Below are 27,505 nucleotides of genomic sequence, written 5' to 3'. Positions count from 1 at the left end.
TGGAAATGGAAAGTTTAAAAATATTTATATACTTAGTAATAATAAACCCATATGTATTTGCATTGCATTACCTTTTTGCAAGTTATCTTTAATGTCCAGCTTAATAAAAGATAGGTTCTCAGGTGTTCTGCATTCACCCCGTTGTGATAGCACAAGCTGTGCAGCCCCTGGAAGCCTCTAGAGTACACCAATGAGAGTGAGAAGGGCGGAGAGTGGCTTGGAATCATTATGGAGATAGTTGTGTCATCATGGATCCCTGGGGTCCATAGCCCGTACCCGGAGAGCAGTGTACTGGACTGCACTGTCTGTGCTCCGGCTGAATTATAGATGCTGTGCTCTTTTGGCTTCAGCATGCGCGGAGGGGTGCCTTAAGAACAGCTCTGGAAGCTTGCCCTGCTGTTTGTTATTGGCATCTTGGTGAGGAGTTGGTCTGGTACGAAGGGGACATTGCGCACTGCCCTTTCATGAGCAGCCACTGGGGACGCTCCCTTTGGGTTTCAGTGCCAGGAGGAGCTGTGTCTCTTCTGGGCCACTGGTAGGTTTTTTAATCTTATAAAAACAGATTTTCCAACTAGTCCTATTTTCTTCTCTGCTTTGGCAACTGGGAAGCTTGGAGCTTAATTTTCAGCTCTTGTATGTGGTGTGCATGTCTGTATCGTGTCCTTGGCTTTCTTATTTTCCTTTTCCCCTCCTCTCAGTTTCTTCATCTATAGCTTGTTTTCCATTTACATATGTTTGTAAGTTACATTTTATTTTGTGTTTCTTTAAGCTGTCTCATCTTTTTTAAAACTAGATTGAGTTTAAATTCTCAATTAAGTAAAAATGTCCCCCTTATGTGTAAAGTATTAGCATCTTAGATTGAGTCCATTTTGATTTACAGAAATTAGTGAATCACTTTTATTCCTACTATCATTTTAATCAAGTTACCTTAGATAAATGGAAACTTTTCCATCCTATATCTGGAAGTATTAAGATGTTATTTTGTTTCATTATATACTATATATAGTACAGTTACTTGGCAGTTTTGCTATTTACTGCCTCACAGCCTCTGCCCTATTTTTCTATTTTATTTCTGTCTCATGTACACAGACATTCTTGCTATTAGTATCATATTCAATTAGTTGTAACGAGCTTTTTGTGCCTGCTTTTGGAACTCTTGTAAATTTTTTTCACACTATGCTTAATTGTGTGTGTATGTTTTGATCAGTGTGGTTCTGCCGATTTTAAAATGGGAAAAACTTAAAAAGAAAAGATGTTTTCAAACTGGGAATCCCTCTTCCCATCCATTAGAGCCTGAAATTAATTGTAGCCAAAGAGAACAGTTGGGTGGCAGTGATATGGTCAGGCCTGGGGTCATGGACCCAGCCTCATTTCATCAGGGGCCTCGTGTATTATAAAGAGGGATTTACTGAGACTTAGGGAAAAATAAGGTGCTCATGCAAATTGAAGTGGGTAGAGATCAGAATGTAAATTTTGTATAAAATATTGATTCTCATCATGTTTTGAAGATTAGACTTTGCATATCTGTTGCTATATAGATGCTGTCGTTTCAATTTTCAGAAGACTGTGCAGTCTTTTTAACTGATGAAGAACAAGCCTTTGTCTTCCTGTAATTCTGAAGTGAAGTTGAGTCACCCAACAAGAAAAAAAACAAACTAAGTCCAGTTAAAATATAGGCATTAGGAATAGAATGCTGAAACAAACCTCTGGATTGGCTTCATTGGCTTTCCTGCTTCTTTTGCATCCCAAAGCATAAGCTTAAATCATCTCAGAAGGACAAGGTCCGCCAGTTTATGGCATTTACTCAGGCTGGCGAACGAACTGCCATCTACTGCTTAACACAGAATGAGTGGAAACTAGACGTGGCCACCGACAACTTCTTCCAAAACCCGGACTCGTTCCACAAGGAATCCATGAAAAACACCGTGGACAAGAAGAGGCTGGAGCAGCTGTATAACAGGTACAAAGGTAAGGGTGACGGTGACAACGGGCAGACAGGAAAGAACTCGCTTCCATCTGAGGGAGCAGACCGGTGTTGTTGTTGAATTTCTGATGTGTGTCCAAAAGACCTTCATCATGCTGTTCCTACTCTTCCTGATACCCAGCTGCAAAATCCAGTTTAAATGGAATTGTGACTATTAATCCATGTAGATTATGGGTGGGATGAGAAGAGAGCAGTCTAAAGACTGATTGGCAGTCAGCTCTCCCTGCTGGGGTCACTAGTGGCAGGGGATCCGTCAATAGTATAGTATCATGGCCAGGTGGCTACACCTGTGAATATATAGTGTTTTTCCCCAAGCAGTTCCATCTAGGCTGAATACTGGTAGTGAGAAAGTTGTTTAAAAACAGTACCAAGAATGCCAGGCCAGTCATGGCTCAGTGGTTGAGTGTCGACCTATGAACCAGGAGGTCACAGTTCAATTCCAGTCAGGGGCACATGCCCGGGTTGTGGACTTGATCCCCAGTGGGGGATGTGCAGGGGGCAGCCAATGAATGATTCTCTCTCATCATTGATGTTTCTCTTTCCTCTTCCCTTCCTCTCTGAAATAAATGAAAATATATAATAAAACGAATAAATAAATAAATAACAGTACCAAATCAAAAATAGTTCTGATGTGTCGGGAAAAGTCATCCATCTCTTAACACAGTGCAGTAGTGTTGTAATACTGAAACAACTTCAGTTATTGCATGAGCTTTGGGAAAAGCTCTTACTAAAGAAACCTGTGTTGGAGCTTGGGAACAGTTGTTATTTTTATTGAAATCAACACCCAGAATGGAGCTTTCCTTATCAGAATACAGCCATACTGTGCTCTGGCCAGTTTGGTTCAGTGGTCAGAGAGTAGGCCCGCATCCAAGGGGCCCAGATTCCATTCCAAGGGTACGTACTTCGGTTGTGGGCTCGATCCCAGGCCCCATTTGGGGTGTGTGCTGGAGGCAACCAATCGATATGTCTCTCTCACATAGATGTTTCTCCCCCTCTCTTTCACTCTCTAAAAATCAATGGAAAAAATATCCTCAGATGAGGATTAACCACAACAACAAAAATACAGTCATATTGCATAAATAAGTCTGCATAAAAAAAAGTCTATATGTTGAATATATACAGATTCAAATCACTCGGCAGGCTTTTAGATTTCATATGAAATGTCAAATCTGTGCTGTGATGGGAGAGGCAGCAAGATTCAAGAGTTTATTGAGGGTTTTTTTTTTCTTCTAGTAGTTTCTAAGGCAAATCCTTTTATTTCCCAAACGTAAAACAAAACAAAACAAAAAACACTAATTTAAGCAAGTATTAACTCAAACAGTATAACTCCTATGGCTTTAAATTCTTGTTTATTATTTTCATGTTTTACTTTTGAGAATTCTGTGTGTATATTTTAATGTGTCTAGATCTGAAGAATGGATTGAGAATTGCATTTTTAAAAATATCTTGGCTCAGAAACATATTCTGTGGCTAAAAGAAGATTTGTACTTGTAGTTCTTAAAAAAAATGAACGTTATTTTAAATTAAGCTTTAGTGTGCTTTAATTTTTTGGCTGTTAATTGTTGAGCTAATTTTGTAATTTAGATGCTGTGCAGATTTTAAAAATTATTCAAATATGTGCAGCTGCCTTTGAAAAAATACAGTTATATAAGTGAAAATTGTCATTTTTCTTTAGTTTAAACTTCATCCCTTCATTTAATATTATCCATGTAATTTTAGTTATTTAAAGTTATTTAGTTATATGGTGTAATCATGTGGGGTTCTAAAAATAAATATACAATATTGTTCAAGGACACATATAATGTTGGTTATGCATTAATATATACAAATGAATAAGTGCTTCTAAAGTTACTTTAAAATATACAATATTATTGTATATGAAATTTATTAAGATTGCTTATTAGGTGAGAGCACTGTAGACCAGTTTTTCTGTTATCCTTAAAATCTATAATGTTAGGAGCATAGAATTGAAAGAAAGACAAGTGAGAATGTTTTACAGAACCTTTGTCCTGTAAACCCACAATAGCAGTTATTTCATCACTAATACTTTTGAAATAGTATTAATAGAATAGAGGTGGACGGATATTTTTGGTTTCATTCATTTAATCATCAGTTTTTCTTTTATATATTTAAATTTTAATAGATAGTACTTAAGTGACCAAAATTAAATCTTGTTTGACAGAAGTTTATCACATTTAATCTTTATTTAAGTAAAGGAGCTACAAGTTTTCTGTTTCCACCTTCTAAACCAAGGGTGGGGAATGTCCAACCCGAAATCACTTGGCCTGGCACTGCCAAGACATTAGGGGTGAGTTAATTAAATGTTTGACCAAATAGAGCAGGCTAATTTTTAAGTTGATAATTTTGTATGGCCCATGAATGATATAAATATCCAAATGGCCCTTGGCAGAAAAAAGGTTCCCTATCCCTGTTCTAACAGAATTAACACATACATTATCCTATACTAGAGGCCCGGTGCATGAAATTTGTGCACTGTGGGGGGGGGGCAGTTGTCCCTCAGCCCGGCCTGCACCCTCTCCAATCTGGGACTCTTCAGGAGATGTCCAACTGTTGGTTTAGGCCCAATCCCAAAGGAAGTCACAGGGATCGGGCCTAAACCGGCAGTTGGACATCCCTCTCACAATCCGGGACTACTGGCTCCCAACCACTCGCCTGCCTGCCTGCCTGATTGCCCCTAACTGCTTCTGCCTGCCAGCCTGATCACCCCCTAACCACTCCCCTCCCAGCCTAACTGCTCCCCTGCAGACCTGATTGCTCCCAACTGCCCTTCCCTGCTGGCCTGGTCGCACCTAACTGCCCTCCCCTGCCAGCTTAGTCTCCCCTAACTGCCCTCCCCTGCAGGCCTGGTCGCCCCCAACTTCCCTCCCCTGCTGGCCTGATTGCTCACAACTGCCCTCTCCTGCCAGCCATCTTGTGGCAGCCATCTTGTGACCACATGGGGATGGTCATCTTTGACCACATGGGAGCGCCCATCTTGTGTGAGGGTGTGATGGTCAATTTGCATATTACCTATTTATTATATAGGATGATAAAAGCCTAATATGCTAAGTGTCCTGTCGTCCAATCGTTCAACCAATCAAAGAGTAATATGCTAATGATATGCTAAGGCCACTCAACTGCTTGCTATGATGTACACTGACCACCAGGGGGCAGGCGCTCCAACTGGTAGGTTAGCTTGCTGCTGGGGTCCAGCTGATTGGGACTGAGCGAGATGGGCCAGACATGCCCTGGAGCCCTCCTGTAGTCCCTCCCTGGCTGGCCAACCTCCTGCGTCCCTCCCCGGCCCTGGTTGTGCACCAGTGGGGTTCCTCAGCCTGGGCTGTGTGCTCTTGCAATCTGGGAACCCTCGGTGGATGTCAGAGAGCCGGTTTCAGCCCGATGGTGGAACAACCGGTCACTATGATGCACACTGACCACCAAAGGGCAGATGCTCAATGCAGGAGCTGCTGCCTGGTGGTCAGTGTGCTTCCACTGGGGGAACGCCGCTCAGCCAGGAGCCAAGCTTACGGCTGGTGAATGCAGCGGCAGTGGTGGGAGCCTTTCCCTCCTCTGCGGCAGCGCTAAGGATGTCTGACTGCCGGCCGTCGGCCATCCTCTGAGGGCTCCCAGTGAGAGGGCACAGGCCTCTGAGTGCACGAATTTCATGCACTGGGCCTCTAGTGATAATATATTATGATACACACAGTCTGTCAAATTACTAGATCTAGTTTGATGAGATCTTGCTGGGATTCTTCTTTTAATAGATTTTACTTTTTGAATTTCTGATAGGGAAATGCTAAGTTTCTTAATTTTATTTATAAGCCAGAAGTGAAGGGTGGGGGAAACTTGAATTTCTAAGCTGTTAATGTGGATGCATAAACTAAATGATTTTGAAAATAGGTATTGTATAGTAGCATTAGAACTATAGCAAATGAAATCACTTTTAAAAGAAAAACGGCAATCTTTAGGTGGGGTTGTGATAAAAAATTAAAATACTATGAATACCAATGCAGTATTTTTGTAACAATTTGTATTGGGCAAACTAAAATTTTGTAAACTTGAATTTTATTTTATTTTAGGGAAATTACATTTTTTGTTAATGATGAAATCTTCTAAAAGAAGTTTCAATGATTTTTTTTTTCACTAATGCCCAGAAACCTAGACTTTAAAAATAGGAGTACTTGCTGGATAAATTATTATTTGTTGCTATCTTTCTCATAGAATAGACAATTACAGTCTGCTGATGTATTTGAAACAAGCTTTCTAGAACTATGTAGTAGATGTATGATTCTAACATTTCAGTAGTACTTTCCAAAATAGTGTAACTTTTTTCCTTAATTTTAACTATAGACCCACAAGATGAAAATAAAATTGGAATTGATGGGATTCAACAGTTTTGTGATGATTTAAGCCTAGATCCTGCCAGTATCAGCGTTTTGGTTATAGCATGGAAATTCAGGGCAGCAACTCAATGTGAATTTAGCAAAAAGGAATTTGTAGATGGCATGACCGAGCTTGGGTAAGTAAATTGATCTCAGTTTAAATTTTTCATAAAGGAAGATACTTTCAACATTAATTCTTTTTCAGTCTGTAAATATTAATTTCATATTAATTTATTTTATTTGTGTATCTTATAAATTTCTTATGCAGCTACACTATATTAAGCCTTTGGTTTCCCTTTACTAGTAAATTCCAATTTAAATTTTATTTCATAATCTTTTCTCAGATTAATTCCTTTTGTAATTTATTTTCTACTTTTTAATTTTTTCTCCCCCGTTTAAAATTGACAGTAAGCTTCAAGGTGTTTTTGTTTGTTTGTTTTCAGCTCTTCGGCTTATTTCATAATACTGTGTACTAAATGTATAGTTTAGTGTGTTGCTATATTAAGCATTAATAAAATGTCATTTTGATTTTTGCTTGTAATATTTCTCTGTTCTACCTACAAGGTTGGGATTAAAGCTTCATTAATAGCTTAAGATGTTTTTCACTTGTCAGATAAGTCCAAGAAGTAAATGAAAGCACATAACAAATGTCTTTTAATCATTAAACTTATCGAACTATTTCATGAGGTCATGTAAAAGCCAACTTGCTTGACTTGCTGATATTCTGGTATTTCATTGTTGACAATGTAAACTAGCCTTTTTTAGCTGCTCAAGGAGCTTGAAAGCATAAAGTAAACATGTTCTGAAGGCATGTGCTTCAGCATTCCAGGCCAGATGGGGGAATAGAGCATTCGTTTTTTTCCCATTAAACTGATGAAACTGTGATGTTTGTCAGCCTTGTCTGTTTAAATGATAAACTCTACAAAACTTAGATTTGTAGTGTTATCTTACCATAACCTGGTGGTTTTGTAAAACCAAAAAAAACAAAAGAGAACATTGTGACAATGGTGTAATAGTGTATTTTTTCATGTTCTTTGCACTAGGAAAGCCTAGATGAATTACTAGTACTTTTAGAATGGAAAACAACCTATTAAAGAAGTATTCCATGAGCTTGATACTATACACTATCCTATCTGTTAAAAATCTCCCCAAAATAAGAGATTTGGAAATAAGGGCTTCTTATAGAAACACTTACTGGCATTTCTAAGACACTGTCTAGAAATATATAAGTAAATGTTTTAAATTCTTGCCTGTTATCCTGTTAAGTGTCATAACTTTAAAAACATACTTTAAAGATTTTGAGTGTGAATCTTTGCAAAATGTGTTAGATATTTCATGCCCTCTTATATGGAGTATACAGAGTGTAATTTAAGCTTACCAATTAATGATAGTTAGTAGTACTGCTGTCCACATTTCACAGGGAAGTTAAAGGTAAAAGCATTTTGTAAATATTAAAGTGCTATGTAGCAAGCAAAAGTATCATTCATGTGTTCAAAACGTGTATTATAAAAACAATCTTGTTGCTTTTAGGGATGCAAGAGGACTGTTTGGCTTCTAGTCTAAATAGCACTAAGCTTTAAAATATACTTTGGCTTTTGTGTCTGCTCTGTTTTGTTGGGGTTTTTTTCACACATTTTCCTGGCTGTTGACTGTTGACTGTGGCTAGAGTACCTGCCTTTACAGTTCATCTTACATACTTTAATTGGGGGCTTGAGGATTCTTAAGTAGGCTGAGTAAACTTTATGAAATACCATGACATCTTTGTAAAATCAAAAAAAATGACTGTGTTGCTTTATTTCTGGGTTTTCTGTTATATTCCATGGTCTGTTTGTCCTTCACCCAACGCCACACAGTTTTGGTTTACCTCAAGCTTGAGTTTAACCAGACTACAGGGCACAAGGTCAGCAAACAAAAACTGATATTATTTCAAAACACTGGATGTAATAATGAAACAAAATAAAATGAATTTTTAAAAATATCATTTCCAGTAGCATCAAAAGTACAAAACACCTAAGGTAAATCTAATTTAATATGTGTGCTGCCTTCATAGAGAAAACTCACTGAGAGATAGGAAACCTGAATAAATGGAGAAATATACCTCATTTATAGGTTGTAACACTTTCTCTTTGATCCCTAAATTTATCTGTACATTTAATATGATCTCTAATAAGTAGTAGGTTTATGTGTGTGTAATTTGACAAGCGGATTTTAAATGTATATGAATATGCATGGTCAAGAATAGCCAACAATTCTTAAAGAAAAAAAGAACAAGGTGAGAAGATTTGCTCTACCAGCTAGTCAGAACTTCAAACTATAATAACTAAGACTATATTGAGTACCATAATAAATAAGTATACCAGTGGAACAGAATGGAGGGCCCAGAAACAAATCCATGTATACAGGTACATTGGATTATGGCAAAGGCAGCACTTTAGAAAAGTGGAGAAAGAACATCTTTTCAGTAAATGGTCCTGGGAGAATTGGCATATGGGAAAAAATTCATTTGATCCCTACCTCACACCACACATAAAATTTTAATGGAATGTTATATGACAATGGAAATGAACCAACAATCCAAGTGGATTGTAGATCTCCGTTTGAAAAGCTAACGGCAGAATCCTCTAGAAAATAATGTAGGAGAATATCTTTATGATTATTCAGTTGGGAAAGTTTTAAAATATCACCAAGAAAACACTATAAAGAAAATGGATAAAGTGTACTATACTAAAAATAACAGCTCATCAAGACACATCACCAAGGAAGTGGAAAGGCAGTCCGTAATTTGAAGTACTTTGAAAATACTTAACTGACAAAGGCTTATATCTCTGATATATAAAAATCACCTATAAAAGAATAATCAAAGGATAACCTAATTGAAAATGGGCAACAGACTTGAACTGGCACTTCACAAAAGAGAATTTCCAAATGATCAGTGAAAAATACAAGAATGTGCTCAATCTCATTCATTGGGGAAGTGCAAATTAAAACAGCAATGAAATAGAACCTCACAACCCACTCTTTAGAGTGGCTAAAATAAGACAGTCATAAATATTAGTGAAAATGTGAGGCAACAGGAACTCTAGTGTACTGCTGGTGGAGTGTGAAATGGGATGGTCACGTTGGAAAACTGTTTAACATTACTTATTAAACTGAAGGTGCACAGACCCTGTGAACCCAGCTGTTCTACTCTTGGGTGTGTCTAACATAACACATGCATATGTGTGCCAGGACACATGTACAGAACATTTTAAACATTCTTAGTAACCAGAAAACTAGAAGGAGCCAAAATATTTATCATCAGTAGAATATATAAATTATAAAATAGGAATTTAATGGAATGCTATATGACAATGGAAATGAACCAACCCCAGCCACACTGTCAGCATAACTGAGCCTCACAAACATAATGTTGGCACAGAAAGCCAAAGACAAAATAATACTTACCATGCGTCCCCATTTAAAAAGTTCAGAAGCAGGGGTAACTAACACACTGCCAAGGAGTGCTTGTTGAAGTGATGGAGGCATAAAGAAGAGCGAGGAAGTGGCCACGCGGAGGAAAGGGGTTGTAATGGGGAAGGGCACACAGCCACACCCCAGGTGCTGCTGCCTGCTGGTTCCCCATTGGCTGGGGGCAGGGCTGGGGGCTATCCGCAGCACCCATGACAACCCTTGAAGCTGTGCATTTGTGCCTCTGAGTGTATTTATTCATGGACTTGCTGGTCTGGATAGTTCCGGCCTCTCCAGGACTTGCTCAATTGTCTTTCCTCAGCCCCGCTTTACTTGGGTGTGTGGATAAATGAAGTGTTGCTTTTGTTCTCTTCCTTGCTGTGCAATCAAGATAAAAAAGACAAATTTTATGTTTTGCTATTCTAGATTCTGCTTTAAAGGCTTTTTAATAGCTTAAAGGTTATTGACTTTGGAAGACAAATTCAATTTTAAAACAATTGAGTTGTGTTTTGTTATACTTGGATATTTTAAATCTAACCCACTGTAGTGAAGAAACCCCTCGATATAGTAGCTAAAGTGCCACAGGTTTATATTTCCTTATGTAGGGACAGTATAGTGGTAACAGTGGTACGGGCTGGGAGAAAGTGGGTTTGTCACTCTGTCATCTCAGGGCATTGGCCTTTGTGATTGAAGCTGCAGAGTTAAACCATGTTCCTGTTCCAGTTTACACAGAGGAGGGCAAGCAATTTTGTATTTTTTCTTTAAATGACAGCTTTATTTAAGACATCATTCACATGCCGTACAATTCACCCATTTACAGTGGTTTTGGTGTATTCAAAGCGCTGTGCAGTCATCACCACAATGAGTTTTAGAGCATTTCAAGGCTTTTAAAGGCTTTTTAGCTAGAGAAAGAGGCCCATGAGAATTCCACCTACCCACCCTGCTTTGACCCAAGCCTCAGGCTGCATTGCACCACATCACAGTGAGGCTGAGAACTGCTGGGGGTTGGGGAGACCTGTCTCCTCCCCTTAACGAAGTGCTCTCGTTCTCTTTCTTCCCCCCCCCCCCCCTTCTCTCTCTCTCATCACAGGTGTGACAGCACAGAAAAGCTGAAAGCTCTCCTACCAAGATTGGAGCAAGAGCTTAAGGACACAGTGAAGTTTAAGGATTTCTATCAGTTTACTTTTACCTTTGCTAAGAACCCTGGGCAAAAAGGTTTAGGTGAGTATAAAATCCAAATTAGTAAAAAGCCACATCTTCAGACTACGTGAACATGATCAACAAGATTTCAGCCCTGCCTGCTGTCATGTTATTATCCCTCTTTGCGTTTTTCCCCTTTCCATTGCTTTGTTCCATGTGCAGCTAGACCAGTTTGTAGTACCATATACTTGATACCTCGACCAATATTACTCTCCAATTCTGGGTTTCAATTTTAAAATGTAAATGAATTTGCAAATGCTCTGTGTTCTCTCATATTGATATCTAATTGACTAATGAGTTACAGAGGTCAGTAATTAATGTCAACAGTGGGCATGTCTGTACTGGCCAAGTGTGTGATCCTGCCTATGGTGTTTCTAAGATTGCCAGGTAACATCAGTCTTGTCCCGATCTGGAGATTTAAACTAACTTACTTGAAACCAATTCTGATGAGCATTGGATGCTTTAGTACAGGCCCACCTCGTTCTGTTGTACTTCACAGATACTGTACTTTTAGTAACATTGAGGCAGGACCCTCCACCAGCAAAATGATTATGACTCTCTGAAGGCTCAGATGTTGATTAGCATTTTGTAGCAATAAAGTATTTTTAAACTAAGGTATGTACATTGTTTTGAGGAAGCATAATGCTATTGCACACTTAATAAACTATAGTATACTGTAAACGTAAATTTCATATGCACTAGAAAACCAAAAACTTTGTGTTACTCGCTTTATTGTGATATTGGCTATATTGTGGTGGTCTGGAACCGAACCTGCAAAATCTTTCAGAGGTGTATGATTTTGTTATAACTTGTGTTATTACTGTGTATGGTACATTCGGAAATTTTTTAACTTAAAAGTTTAGTTTAATTTTTTGTTTATTTGAAGGTTTTATTCTGCTTATTTTCTTTCTTTCTTTTTTTTTCTTTGTTAATCCTTACCTGAGGATATGTGTCCCATTGATTTTTAGAGAGAGTGGAAGGGAAGGGGAGAGATGGAGAGAGAGAAACATTGATGTGAGAGAGACACACATCAATTGGTTGTTTCTGGTACTTGTCCGACAGGGGCCAGGGATAGAACGTGCAACCAAGGTGTGTGGCCTTGACCGGAATCAAACCCAGGATTCTTCGAGGGCTGAATCCAACTGAGCCAAACCGGCCAGGGCAATTCTGCTTACTTTCATTTGTTTGGCCCCTAAGTACTATATAGTTTATTTTTGTCTTTCCTCTTTATAAAAATAAATCTATATTGACCTACATTTTGTTGCCTAATGTAACAGACTTATTTATGTCTCATTCATTAAAATCTCTTATAAGTTTGTAAGGGAAAATTATATAGGTATTAAGCTGGTATATTAGAAAGTACATTTTTAAGAAAAGTTTTTATAAATAAAAGCATTATTATAAGATGACAAAAATTAGGTAGAAAACCAGAAAGGGACTTGAAAATTCATAGAAAAATTGATTGTAAGCATTTGGTCTCAGGTCCTGATTTTCACTCATGAGTGTTTGCAGGTGTGTGTGTAGTAGATATTCTTACTCTGTCTGACATTCTTTCCTTCTATCAACAGATACAGGGCAGGTGCAGATTGAGGCAGCAGGCACTTCTGTGTGGGATCAGGGAGATGGGCAGGAAGGGGCACTAAGGACTGTGTCTCAGAGGGGGAAGGCAGAAGGGGCACTAAGGACTGTGCCTCAGAACAGGAAGGGGCACTAAGGACTGTGCCTCAGAACAGGAAGGGGCACTAAGGACTGTGCCTCAGAACAGGAAGGGGCACTAAGGACTGTGCCTCAGAACAGGAAGGGGCACTAAGGACTGTGCCTCAGAACAGGAAGGGGCACTAAGGACTGTGCCTCAGAACAGGAAGGGGCACTAAGGACTGTGTTCACACCTGCCTGACGGGCTGCCTGATGTGGGCGGACAGCCAGAGAACCAGGTTGGGGTGCGCAGGGAGTCTGCAGTACAGGAGAGCAGCAGCACAGCATCCCTCCTCACCGTCTCACTGTCATGGGCCCAACAGGGAAAAGTTGGATGGTCAAAGTAGGGTCAGGTCTGTCTTGGCCCGCGCATCCCCTCTTGGCCCGTACATCCCTTCTGGTCATGCCCGGGTACTTCCTGCCTTCTGGGGCTTTTTCCCACCAGTCTCCTCTCATTCTCCAAACACTCCAGGTCTCCGCTGTAGCCACCCTCTGTGTCAAGGCATTTCCCATTCTACCTGCATCTTGCATTTGATATTATTTGGGTTCAATTTACTTGTTTTATACTATGCATATATATTGTATGAGCATATTACAGTTCTAAATCTCCTAAAATGTCCACAGTTCTGTTTTAGCATAAATGACTTCACCTCAACTTTTCAAAGCCACAGACATTGCCAAAGAGCACAGTGATTTCCTCATGTAGTGTTGCCCCATCTGCTTATACCAGGGCTGGAGCCATTTAGAAATGATGTGCTACTCATTTCCTCCTGTGTGTGGACAGGAGAAGGTTTCTTGCTCTCAGAAAGCTGCTGCACCGTGTGCTGACTGAGGACATGTCACCTGGTGTGCAAGCTGCAGTCCTGACTGAGGACATTTCACCTGGTGTGTGAGCTACAGTCCTGACTGAGGACATGTCACCTGGTGTGTGAGCTGCAGTCCTGACTGAGGACATAATCACCTGGTGTGTGAGCTGCAGTCCTGACTAGGACATGTCACCTGGTGTGTGAGCTGCAGTCCAGACTTGGACATGTCACCTGGTGTGCGAGCTGCAGTCCTGACTGAGGATGTGTCACCTGGTGGTCAGGCCAGATTACAAGGCTTGAATGTCAGTCTAGTTAGGAGATGGTGTGACTTTGGTCAAAGTAGCTATAACGGTCAGTTGTTAAGAGCTCATCTTGCTTTGTATGTGGTGTGGTTATGAAGACATCAGCCTATGAGCTGTGCTCTCTTGGTGACAGAATAATTAGGAGACCAGGTGCCAAGTTCAATTCCTGACTTTCCTGCTTCTCCCCCATCTAAAAGTAACTCAGTCTGCACTCATAGGCCTAGCCAGCTGATGACACTTCCAACCTCAGCTTTATTCTTTTATTTGCTCTATTAGAGGCCCGATGCATGAAATTTGTGCAAAAATAGGCCTTCCCCCAGCTGCCAGCACTGGCTTCCCTCTGGCACCCAGGACCTGGGTTTCCCTCTGGCTGCCGGCAGGCACCCGGGACCCGGGCTTCATCTGGAAGGACGTCCAATTTAATTAGCACATTACACTTTTATTGATTGTAGCTCCATTCTTTTCACCCTTAAAGTTTATTTTTTTTCAGGAATCTTATAAATGCCTGGAGGAAGTGTACCTTAGCTGTCATTTCCACTGCAGCAAGGATTGGGTGGCTGCCACTGAAGCAGATCGCATCTGTTAAGGCCCAGCCCTGGAAATCCTATATTATCAGTTCCATTAGTAGTTACCACGTTCTGTATACATTCTGAATTCCATAGTGATTTCTGAGAGGTTGTAAATTAGAGTCTAAATTAATTTTCTGATTCAAAGTTTAAAAGTTTATTTTCTTTCTCCATGAATATTTCAAAGAAATTCAGTATTAAGTAAAGGGTGTTTTGAAATATTTTTACAATACGAGCCTAATATGTTCCAGCCGTGGGCAAACTATGGCCTGCGGGCTGGATCCGGCCTGTTTGAAATGAATAAAACTATTGAAAAAAAAGACCGTACCCTTTTATGTAATGATGTTTACTTTGAATTTATATTAGTTCACACAAACACTCCATCCATGCTTTTGTTCCAGCCCTCCGGTCCAGTTTAAGAACCCATTGTGGCCCTCGAGTCAAAAAGTTTGCCCACCCCTGTTGCCTCTATTTTTATAAAGTATATTTTCCTTAACATCAGGAAGCAAAAAGTAATATTTATAATTTATCCTGTAATTCCTTTACTAAGAAAAAATAATTATTTTTAAATTTATTTTATATCTGTAAGCACTTCAATAAAATGTTTATCAAAATCATTCACTAGTGCCCTGACCGGTGTTGGTCAGTGATTAAAGCATTGGCCTGCACACTGGAGGGTGAAGGGTTCAATTCCCAGTCAAGGGCACATACCTGGTTTGCAGTTTTGATCCCACCCCTGGTCGGGCCAGTGTGGGAGGCAACCAATTGATGTGTCTCTCTCACTTTGATGTTTCTCTCCCTCTTTCCTCTCCACTCCTCTCCTCTCCTCCCACTCCTCATCCCCCTCTCCCTCCCGCTTCACCTTCTTCCACTCTCTAAAAATCAATGGGAAACATAGCCTTCCTCCCGGGTGAGGATTTAAAAAATAATAATTCACTAGAGAATTAGAACAGTTACTGGTTTTGTTTCTTTGCTTTATGAGGCTAATTAAGAGAATATGGCCCTAGCCCAGCGGTTCTCAACCTGTGGGTTGCGACCCCTTTGGGGGTCGAACTATCCTTTCACAGGGGTCGCCTAAGACCATCGGAAAACACATATACACTTACATATTGTTTTTGTGATTAATCGCTATGCTTTAATTATGTTCAATTTGTAACAATGAAAATACATCCTGCATATCAGTTATTTACATTACGATGCATAACAGTAGCAAAATTACAGTTATGAAGTAGCAACAAAAATAATTTTATGGTTGGGGGTCACCACAACATGAGGAACTGTATTCAAGGGCCATGGCATTAGGAAGGTTGAGAACCACTGCCCTAGCCGATTTGGCTCAGAGGATAAAGCAATGGCCTGTGGACCAAAGGGTCCTGGGTTCAATTCCAGTCAAGGGCACGTACCTCCGTTGCAGGCTCCTCCCCAGCCTGGGCCCTGGTCAGGGCCTGTGCAGGAGGCAACCACTCAATGTGTTTCTTTCACATCAGTGTTTCTCCCTGTCTTTCCCTGTCCCACTCTCTCTAAAAATCAGTGGAAAAATACCCTCTGGTGAGGATTTAAAAAAAAGAGAGAATATGAAATTGTGTTAAAGAAAAGAATAGCCTCTTCAGGAAATGATTAAATTATTTGAACATTTCAAATATATTGCATTCTCTATTTTAGAAGGCTTTAAAGGATTTTTTTAAAAAGAAATAAAGCAAGACAAATAATTTTATGACTACACACCCTAAACAGAACGATATGTTTTATGATTTCCAAACTATGTTATAAGGTCTGCTTCCTAACAGATTCAGTATAAATTAAAGAGATTGATACGGGTGTTCCTGTAGTTCTTAGAAAAAGCATGGACGTCAGTGGAAAAGAGTAACAAAAAGTGATTTATCCTTCATTTCCTTCATGTTTGTGTGTCTGTTTATGTGTATGTGTTAAGATTATGAGTACTGTATTGTTTTATGTATAATTATTCTTTAGGATGTACTTAGCTGATAACATAGTAAAGATTATTAAAGCTACTTGACTCTTAGTTTTAATGTAAGAAGCTTAGCATAGTTTCATACTGTCTAGAGTCTGGAATTATTTGGCTTTGAGAAATCTTGATTTTTTTTTTTAAGGAATAGTCCCATGATTAGCTAATTTTTATATCTGCTCAAAGATCTTTTTTTTTAGAAAAGGGTCATTTTTATTATCTAATTCTAAATGGAGCATCACAAATATAGATTTAAAATAGTAAAACCTTCATCTAAACATTTTCTACTCAGGAGATGAGACTTTTCAGAGGTTATTGGAAAGAATCTAGCTACTATAAAAATTATTTTTATCGCCACTGGAGTAGCTGCTATTCTTGATTTCAGCTCTCGAGTTTTATCATTTTGAGTTTTGTTGTTATCTTCCTAATAGCTAAGTTCATTAGGATAATATTAAACATTTTTACATAGGCAATACTACTGGTAAATATTGAAAATGCATACGTTTACTTTTGGTTGTGTGGTTTACAAACATACAAATCAGGAACTTTATAAGAGATTTCTAGGACCAAACTAATCCAGAAGTAACCAGATTAAATGTCTGCCATAAAATTATTTTTCTTTCCTTCCCAGGTTTACCTCCATTTCTCAGTGTGAGACTTTCCATCATTAAGATGAGTTGAGTATAGATTTCAATTAACGTTCTTCCTAAGTGATAAGGATGTAGACTTAGCTGGACAAGACTAACCATCTTAGCATTATACTGCGGGCCCCATAGGTAAGGTTCAGTGAGCCTTTCCATGCTATTGGTTCCTTGACATTTTCTGACCATTTATTTCTTTCTGATTACGACTCCAGGGTATTTAAGACTGAGAAAGTCTATCATGGACTCCAAACACATAGGAAATATGGGCATGTTATTTCAGGTTGATTGCCGTTCATACATCTCTTTTTAATAATGAGCTATCCTGAAAATCTCAGGTTAGAGCTGGAACTTTAATCATTTTTGTCCAAGTGGGACCAAACAAGATTTAAGTGAAAATCTTTTAGTATTTTGCGTTTAAAATGTTACCTTAAATATTGATTCACCTGCTCTTCACATTAGTTTTATCTGACATACAAATGTAAATATATAATTAGGAAATTATTTCATTATAATTGTTCTTTTACTATCTAAAAGTGGTGAGCACTATTCAACGTGATTAAAGGTTATCAATTTTTAAGAAGTAAACTTCTTGGCCTCTTTATGTACTTTCTATGTCCAGCATATAAAAAGTAAAGATATTAAACTTCTGGTGAGCAGAGAATGAATCTCAAGTCTTCCAAAAATTATGCATTAGGGATAATATAACACAGCCCTAAAACCCAGCATTCATATTACATCAAGATACCATCTTAAGATTGAGCTCTACAACGTAGTATTGTATAGATGTGGTGAAATAATCACTACCTTCCAGTGGAGGGTAAATGAGGACGTTGACTTTGATTATTAGCCATCTAGATTTTTAACTCTCCTTATATCAGTGAAAGTGCTTTTCCCTAAACCTGCTTATTTGTCTTGATTATGTCTTGAGAAATTCAAAGTCCTTACGAAGCTTGTATGATTTGTTTTGGAATCAGATTCTGTTTTAATTTTTATAGTAGCAAGGCAAGTCAGTTTGAAAAACACTGTCACTTTCTTTCTGAACGAGTTGTTTAACTTGTAGTTCATCACTTAGAAAGCACATTGGCCTACTTAAAAAACACCATATGCATTAATAGTATCCAGGTTAGCCCAGGTTTAACCCTTTTAGTGCCGGGGAGCGTGATCTCGCTCCTCCTATCTTTCACCAAAAGTGCCAGGAGCGCTATCGCGCTCCTCCTGCAGTGTCACTGTCAGATGCTAGTAGTTCACTCTTTATTGACAGATGGCACCTAAGTGCAGATTACTTATGATGCCGAATGTTTGTAGTTCTAAAATTGACCACTGGCATTTATCTGCCTAATTTTTTACAGGCATTACGATTTTATGAAGTTTACTCAGATTTTGTAGCCCTAAAGCTTCTAAATGGCGTCCAGTTCTGAGTCTGCTTTTATTAGTGATGATGATATTGCTAAATATGTCAATTCTTGCTGTGAAGATGACGATTTTGTGGAAGATATTGGAGAAGGGTGTCCCTCTATTTTAACATTATATGTTTTGTTCAAAAATTTTTTTCTACTAGTATTTTATAATACAATCAGCAAACAATATATGTCAAAGATGAAAACAAATGTAGTAAAGGATTCCTTAAGTTTTTGAATATGTAACTTCATTTACTTGCGAGTCATAATTTTTTTCCTAAACTGCTGTAAAATCAGCAAAAATGCCTTGGCAATTTTAGCATAGTTCCTAGCATATTGGTTGGCACTCAAAGGGTTAAAGAAAGCCCGATGCATAGGAAAATGAGTCTCCAAAAATTATTAATTAGGGGGTAATTATTTACATGTTCAAATAACATAAAATGCAGATTCTTTTTGTGAAGATATTTGCCTAGAGTTACAAAATTAGATTATAAATTAGATTGACCGTAATTTCAAGAACATTTTTGTCCCCGGTGGCGTGGCTCAGTGGTTGATCATTGACCTATGAATCAGGAGATCAAGGTTCGATTCCCGGTTGGGGCAGATGCCCAAGTTGAGGGTTCAATCCCTAGTAGGGGGCATACAGGAGGCAACCGATTGATGATTCACTCTCATCATTGATGTTTATTTCTCTCTCTACCTCTCTCTTCCTCTCTGCTATCAATAAAAATATATTTTTTAAAAAAGAACACTTCTGTAAGGATTAAGCCTTGTATTACTCTTGAGTAAGACTACTCTTTTGTTAAGTGACTATCAGTGTGCTAAGAAGTGATTGTTTTTGTGCAATTGAAGAAGAAATTGGGATTTACTAACTGCTCTTTCTCTCTTCTTGCCAGATTTAGAAATGGCTGTTGCATATTGGAATTTAGTATTATCTGGAAGGTTTAAGTTTTTAGATCTGTGGAACACCTTTTTATTGGTAAGTGCCCTCCTGCTTCTTGCCGTGTGAGCCAGTGTGCAGCGGGGTCAGCAGGTGGTGCGGCTGTGCATTTTATCTCACCGGGGTATTGCATGTGGGCACTGTGAAACCAGAGCCCTGTGCCTGGATCCCCAGGTCGCTGACGGGCTGCCACATAGTTTTGCCTGTAGAGTGCGGCAGCCCTCGAGTTTCAGGCCAGGCTGCTCCTTCTGGGCTGGGGTTTCAGGTGCGGGATTGTGTCGTCCAGGGGAACCCTGCCACTGTGTGGGGTCATAGTCTGGTGCCATTTTAAGGTGTGTTTTATGATGCCTAGCAGGGAGGGAGGGCATAGCTGGCCCCTTTAGGAGAGAGCCCGTCTATGCTGGAGGCTGACATTCCAGTCATCTGGGCCTCTTAGTGAGAGGGCTCCTTTCAGTGTGACACAAGGGAAGCTGGTGTAGCTTTGGGCTGTTTGAGTGTGTGGAGTACAAGGACACATCCAGACTTCAAAACAGACAATTGTGATACTAAATGTGCCCAGATCTCCCTTGTCAGCTCCATCTGTGATGTGAGAGGAGCCCTGACCTGGCTGAGGACAAGCCCCTCCACTGAGAACAGTTGAATTTCAAGACCCTCCTTGGAGTAGCATGATAATGCCTATGTTCAACTTAATAACAACAGGTCACATTTTCTCGTTTTGTGGCCAGCCACCTCAGTTGCAGACATCCCCTGAGAACCTGCACCCATATTTTTAAAAAAATAGCTTTTTATATGTTTTTACTGATTTAGGAGAGGAAGGGGGAGAGAGAAACATCAATGATGAGAGATAATCTTTGATCAGCTGCCTTCTGCACACCCCACACTGGGGATTGGGCCCACAACCCAGGCATGTGCCCTGACCAGGAATCAAACTGTGACCTCCTGGTTCATAGGTCAACACTTAACCACTGAGCAACACCGGCCTAGCGGCTCTCACATCTTTTTAACAGCAACACTCGGAACAGCCAGTGTCCATAAGCAGGAGAGCAGGTAAAAACTCAGAGTATAAATGCATAGAATACAACTTACTCTGAAGAGAACAAAAACAACTCAATCTAGATTTACATGCAATAGGCTGGATACATTTCAGACACGGTTTTCTTACGCTATTTACTCCTCACCCGATAATGTGCTGAGATCACTAGCATCCCTGAGAGTTACGTCTGTCTTAAATCTGGTGGTTTTCTTCTCTTTCGTATTAGGAACATCACAAAAGGTCAATCCCAAGGGACACGTGGAATCTACTGCTGGATTTTGGAAATATGATTGCAGATGACATGTCTAACTATGACGAAGAAGGTACGAGAAGCTGAAGTTGTAGCACTTTGTGTGATTGCCAAAAATGCTGATATGTATGTTAACTTCTCCTGCCCTAGAGCACAGGACGGTGATGGCGACACAGACGCTGGGGTCAGACAAACCCGAGAATAGAGGACAGTGATGGTGACACAGACACTGGGGTCACACAAGCCCGAGAATAGAGGACAGTGATGGTGACACAGACGCTGGGGTCACACAAGCCCGAGAATAGAGGACAGTGATGGTGACACAGACGCTGGGGTCACACAAGCCCGAGAATAGAGGACAGTGATGGTGACACAGACGCTGGGGTCACACAAGCCCGAGAATAGAGGACAGTGATGGTGACACAGACGCTGGGGTCACACAAGCCCGAGAATAGAGGACAGTGATGGTGACACAGACGCTGGGGTCACACAAGCCCGAGAATAGAGGACAGTGATGGTGACACAGACGCTGGGGTCACACAAGCCCGAGAATAGAGGACAGTGATGGTGACACAGACGCTGGGGTCACACAAGCCCGAGAATAGAGGACAGTGATGGTGACACAGACGCTGGGGTCACACAAGCCCGAGAATAGAGGACAGTGATGGTGACACAGACGCTGGGGTCACACAAGCCCGAGAATAGAGGACAGTGATGGTGACACAGACGCTGGGGTCACACAAGCCCGAGAATAGAGGACAGTGATGGTGACACAGACGCTGGGGTCACACAAGCCCGAGAATAGAGGACAGTGATGGTGACACAGACAGTGGGTCCGGTGAACCCGAGAATAGAGGACAGTGATGGCGACACAGACACTGGGGTCAGATGAACCCGAGAATAGAGGACAGTGATGGTGACACAGACAGTGGGTCAGGTGAACCCGAGAATAGAGGACAGTGAGGTGACACAGACAGTGGGGTCAGACAAACCCGAGAATAAAGGGCGGTGATGGTGACACAGACACTGGGGTCAGACAAACCCGAGAATAGAGGACAGTGATGGTGACACAGACAGTGGGGCAGGTGAACCCGAGAATAGAGGACAGTGATGGTGACACAGACAGTGGGGCAGGTGAACCCGAGAATAGAGGACAGTGATGGTGACACAGACAGTGGGGCAGGTGAACCCGAGAATAGAGGACAGTGATGGTGACACAGACAGTGGGGCAGGTGAACCCGAGAATAGAGGACAGTGATGGTGACACAGACAGTGGGGCAGGTGAACCCGAGAATAGAGGACAGTGATGGTGACACAGACAGTGGGGCAGGTGAACCCGAGAATAGAGGACAGTGATGGTGACACAGACAGTGGGGCAGGTGAACCCGAGAATAGAGGACAGTGATGGTGACACAGACAGTGGGGCAGGTGAACCCGAGAATAGAGGACAGTGATGGTGACACAGACAGTGGGGCAGGTGAACCCGAGAATAGAGGACAGTGATGGTGACACAGACAGTGGGGCAGGTGAACCCGAGAATAGAGGACAGTGATGGTGACACAGACAGTGGGGCAGGTGAACCCGAGAATAGAGGACAGTGATGGTGACACAGACAGTGGGGCAGGTGAACCCGAGAATAGAGGACAGTGATGGTGACACAGACAGTGGGGCAGGTGAACCCGAGAATAGAGGACAGTGATGGTGACACAGACAGTGGGGCAGGTGAACCCGAGAATAGAGGACAGTGATGGTGACACAGACAGTGGGGCAGGTGAACCCGAGAATAGAGGACAGTGATGGTGACACAGACAGTGGGGCAGGTGAACCCGAGAATAGAGGACAGTGATGGTGACACAGACAGTGGGGCAGGTGAACCCGAGAATAGAGGACAGTGATGGTGACACAGACAGTGGGGTCAGGTGAACCCGAGAATAGAGGACAGAGATGATGACATAGACACTTGGGGTCAGACAAACCCGAGAATAGATGACAGTGATGGTGACATAGATACTGGGGTCAGACAAACCCGAGAATAGAGGACAGTGAGGGTGACACAGACACTGGGGTCAGACAAACCCAAGAATAGAGGACAGTGATGGTGACACAGAGACTGGGGTCAGACGAACCTGAGAATAGAGGACAGTGGAGGTGACACAGACACTAGGGTCAGACGACCCAGTTGACTCCTGGCTTTCCCCCATTGCTGAAATGGAGGTGATGATGAAAATAATAGTATCCACTTCATTATATCTTATAAATCACACAAAAGAAAAACAGGATTTCATGTTTATTTAATCACGAAGACAATTCTCTAAATTAAAGCATTTAAAATATGGGTGTGCAAAGAGCCCCTGGTTCTTTTAGAACCAGACAGGTGTTTGGAAAATGTGCTCCAGGGACGTAATCCCATTTGGGGCCTCAGGTCGTTAGGCTGTTTGAGCTATTTGATGACTCCGCTTACATCTCCCTACATGAACATAACTTCACACCTAGCAGCCCCTGCCCCAGTGTTTCAGGGCATTCTGTTGGGAACATGGGAATGCCTCTGCATGTGCTGCATTTGGAAGGGAATGCTCTCCCTCCACACCCCACCCACTGGCTGCTTCCTAGGTGCCCAGTGACGAGGTGACGTGCTCTGGGATAGCCTCCTCCCCACCCTGGTGGTAGCTGCCAGGGCAAGTGTCTGTGTCTCTGTCCTCAGCTCCACTCCCTCCCTAGCAGTGTAGGCAGCTCATCAGTGGGTGAGTAGTTGACTTCAGACAGAAGCCCAGCTTTGAGGAGCCTTCGCTGGTGGGTGAGACAGGGCACGACTACATAGAAAGGAGCCAAAATGTAAAGTAGTCAGTATGTGGCTGGCCACTGGGTGGTGTCTGAGTATCCTGGGCATTTAGGGGGCCACTTGGATTGGGTGAGGTACTGGCTCAGGAAGAATGCAGCATCCCTGGTGGAGGAAAGCAGCTGCGTCTCTCACCTGGTCCTGACTGCCTGGTGCAGAGGCTGAGAACCGTGAGGCTGCAGTGGGAACACCGGGCCAGCTAGCCCTGTGTGCCACCATCGTCAGCGAGGGCCATGCCCACACGAGCACACCAGTGTCTGCCGGCCCTGATCCAGCTAAAGCAGAGAAGTGGGTGACTTCAGCAGTTAAGGGAAGCACAAGCTGTGGAAACTGAAAATCATTTGAGGTTTTGAACTGTGTTAGATTATGAAAACAGTGCTTTGAATAAAAATATTGCTCTAAATGTAAATTTTTTAAAAATCTGTTTGTTTTTAGGAGCCTGGCCTGTTCTTATAGATGATTTCGTAGAATATGCACGGCCCGTGGTCACCGGTGGCAAACACAGCCCTTTCTAGGCAGAAAATGAACATGGATTAGGATTGTCAGACGAACTGCCACCTGCAAGGAGACATTTTGGTCAGTTTCTGTGCACATATGTCACTGATTTCAGAAGCCGTGGAACTGGAACGAGCATCTCACTCTGCCTGAAGGAACCGTGGCTGAGCCTGGACTCCGCAGGAGACCCTCAGGAGAGAGCTGCTGTGGAATGTTCGCAGATGGATCGCATCGCTGGCTGCTTTAGGAGATTTCTGCATGATTTTATATTTATGAAAAAGCACCTAGAGCCTGTTAGCAGGACTGCAGAGCATGCTGATAATTCATGATTTCAGGTGAACACCAGCAGTTACCACACTCCGCTGAATTATATTGTAATTACACTTAAAAAAAGTGCTTATGTCCTTGGTAGGATGTTATATTTTTATATAGTCAAAGCTAAAGTGTGTGCCCAGAAGGAAATGATCTTGTGGATTCTAACATTTTTTTAAACTTGGTGCCAGGAATTCAAGATTTATATTTTTTGAATTATCGAATATCTAGATTTATCAGATCTATTTTTGTTTTAATTTTCTCTAGATGTTCATCTGAAAATCATTTTATAGTTTTTAATAGCCGTTAGTTTCCCAAGCAATGGCACATGTATGTGATAATTCCAGGAAGTTTTATTTTAAACAGTTTGCAAGTCAGCGGGTCTATTTTACTTCTAATAATGTCATTTGAACTTCCTAAGAAGTTTCGTAAACTATGTTTTTTTAAAAAAAATGTATTTTATTACACTTTAAAGGATGTTTTCCATGAAGAATATTTCTTTTATGAATGATGAATTATAGATTTAAAAATCAAGTGAGTCGGTTCCTTTCACATAATCTCCATAATGTCCACTCTCCAGGCCTTCGTATGGTTGTACACATTTGGAAGCTAACATACACATTATTGTCCAAAAAACCCAGAAACCAAGCCAGAAACCTTCATCTCATTTGTGAGCTGCAGTCTGTCTTTGCCTCACGTTGCCCTCCGCTTTTCCTGGTGTTTGCCTTGTCAAAGGGAACCGTCCCGCGGCACAGGGGCAGGTGGGAGTTCTGTGTGCAGGTCTGAAAAATCACGGTGTGGACCCTACCTCATATTTGAGAAGATCTCCCTGTCACGCGTGTGCCTGCTGCCCTGCCCGCAACCTGGTTAGGAGACAAGTGAAGTGGGGTTATTTCCGCACAGGAAATTCACTCAGATTTCCTGTAAACAGAAAGTGTGCCTAAAATGTGTCATTTTGATTTGACTTCCAACTGTGATTCACTGTGTTTTAGGAAGTGCCCATGTGCAACACATACATATACATACTCTATGTGAACTATTTATACTTTTGAATAGAAGTCTTTCAAGAGGGCAGCAGGCAGTGGAGGATTGGAAAGGGGGCTGAGGCCTGGAGACCACAGGCTTAGCTGGGGTCACCGGCCCATGACTAGGTGCAGGGCCCAGGCAAGTCACTCCACCTCTCCCAGGCTGCCACTTCCATGTCTATAAAAGAACAAGCAAGGCCAGCTCTATCTGTAAGTCTGTGGTTCTAAGAGAGCGTTTATTTTATATTATGAAAGCTAGCTTTAATAAAAACCCCAGCAAATATAAAGCATCCTTCAGGCTTCATGCATTCTTGACATGTAAGTGTTCTGCTCAGAGACTTATTCTTAAGGTTTAAAGTTACATGAAGAAAAAATGTTCTATGGGCTCAGTAGATATCAAAACATTAGTAATGGGACTAAGGGTCTTCAAAAAACTGTGGGTTTCTTTTTCTCCTAGAATATATATTTAAGTCATGCATGCCACAAAACTGCTAAGAACTTTGGAAACATTAAAATAAATTATTTTCTCTGGTGTGGTGTACTTTTAATTCTACCCTCGGTTATTCCAGTACTCACCAGTAGATGTCAGCCTCTTCATCAGTCATGGGTGGCCACCTACAGGAAAGCCGCCTCCATAGCCCAGGGACGGACATTCCCTCCTGTGCCCAGTCTGCCACCCTAGTTAAGTGGTCATGTCCCAACATTGGCAGCTGCAGTCATTTAGGTTTTCTTAAGTGTCACATAGTGGCACTTAATATGGTTTTCATGTGGAAAATTAAGATCTCATAATACACAGCCCTTCAGTTGATAGGAATTATATAACCAGAATACACACTGAAATGCAAGCTGTAGATACATTGAAAAGACAAATTAACCAAGCACAATAGGTTTAATAAGTATAATGAATGCCTTCATACAGTGCCTGCCAAGAATTTTTGGAATAGATGTCGTCTCTTTTTTTGTCCTGGTGGCACGATGCGGGCCATTGTGTTATTTTAACTCAGTAAAAGTGTAAGCGTCATATGCCTATCGCAGACTTCAGGCTTCTTGGAGGCAGAGTCGGTTTTTTCCGTTAGTTGCTGCATCCACACAGCCAGGGCTCAGTAAATGTTGCACGAACCACTCAGTGAACTCATCTCACCTCTTCCTATTTGCTGACACAGGCCTCATAGTATGGAGTTGCTTCTAGCATCGGCAATAAAGGTTTCCACTGCCTCGGAATTAGCAGATGAATCACCCTAGACCAGTGATGGCGAACCTATGACACACGTGTCAGAGGTGACACGCGAACTCACTTTTTTGGTAGATTTTTCTTTGTTAAATGGCATTTAAATATATAAAATAAATATCAAAAATATAAGTCTTTGTTTTACTATGGTTGCAAATATCAAAAAATTTCTATATGTGACACGGCACCAGAGTTAAGTTAGGGTTTTTCAAAATGCTGACACACCGAGCTCAAAAGGTTCGCCATCACTGCCCTAGACTATACCTCTTCCCTCAACAATACATGTGCCTGCCCAATGGTGCTGTTCTACCTACCTGGGAGTTGTCTAAATAAGGACTGCTGTCGTCTGTCTTGTCCTGGTGGATAAGGAATCTGCATACCCAGAAATCCAGGGTTGTCTGCACGGGCTTTTTGTTGTTAAAATATATTTTAATGATTTTTTACAGAGAGGAAGAGAGAGGGATAGAGTTAGAAACATCGATGAGAGAGAAACATCAATCAGCTGCCTCCTGCACACCCCCCACTGAGGATGTGCCCGCAACCCAGGTACATGCCCTCGACCAGAATCGAACCTGGGACCCTTCAGTCCGCAGGCCGACGCTCTATTCACTGAGCCAAACCGGTTAAGGCTGTACTGGCTTTTAAAGAACTATTTGCTTCAGGATCTCACAGAACTGTGCCAGCTGGAATCATGTTCCAGAACCTCATTTTTAACAAGGGCTGTTACAATGCTATGTGTTCATTTTAAGTGCATCCTAGCATCCTCTTATTATTGAAAGAAATTCCATTTTTAGCAGATGTGTTTCTGAAGCCCAGGTGTGATACCCTCCCCCTTCTGGTATGATGTGCACCCAGGTCCCGTGGACAAGGGGGAAGCACGGTCCCGGTGGGGGCAGTCACTCGAGGGCCTGGGACAGTGAGATGACTGCTTCCTAACGCCTTGTTTCAACTCTAGATCCCCGGTTTAGACATCCCATCTACCTCCCCCCCACCTCCC

At 41.3% G+C, this 27,505-nt stretch overlaps 1 protein-coding gene across 2 annotated transcripts; it reads left to right on the top strand.

Moving 5' to 3' along the window:
* DCUN1D2 (defective in cullin neddylation 1 domain containing 2) lies at positions 1-25,816 on the top strand. Of its 2 annotated transcripts, none has more exons than XM_015567565.1 (7): positions 1-535; positions 1,752-1,968; positions 6,335-6,503; positions 10,904-11,034; positions 19,286-19,368; positions 20,589-20,685; positions 23,884-25,816. In XM_015567565.1, exons 2-7 carry the CDS (start codon positions 1,794-1,796, stop codon positions 23,961-23,963), a joined length of 735 nt encoding a protein of 244 aa, XP_015423051.1. In that variant the 5' UTR covers positions 1-535; positions 1,752-1,793; the 3' UTR covers positions 23,964-25,816. The 2 variants fall into 2 exon arrangements, with proteins under 2 accessions (XP_015423051.1, XP_015423050.1); XM_015567564.1 differs by having other exon boundaries at positions 2-535; positions 1,561-1,968.
* Positions 25,817-27,505: the final 1,689 nt, after the last annotated feature.

The sequence above is a fragment of the Myotis davidii genome, unplaced genomic scaffold (assembly GCF_000327345.1).
Source record: "Myotis davidii unplaced genomic scaffold, ASM32734v1 scaffold444, whole genome shotgun sequence".
In the NCBI taxonomy this organism is placed as follows: domain Eukaryota; kingdom Metazoa; phylum Chordata; class Mammalia; order Chiroptera; family Vespertilionidae; genus Myotis; species Myotis davidii.
Note: the sequence above shows the minus strand (reverse complement) of the source record. Positions and strands in the feature narration are given on the sequence as shown.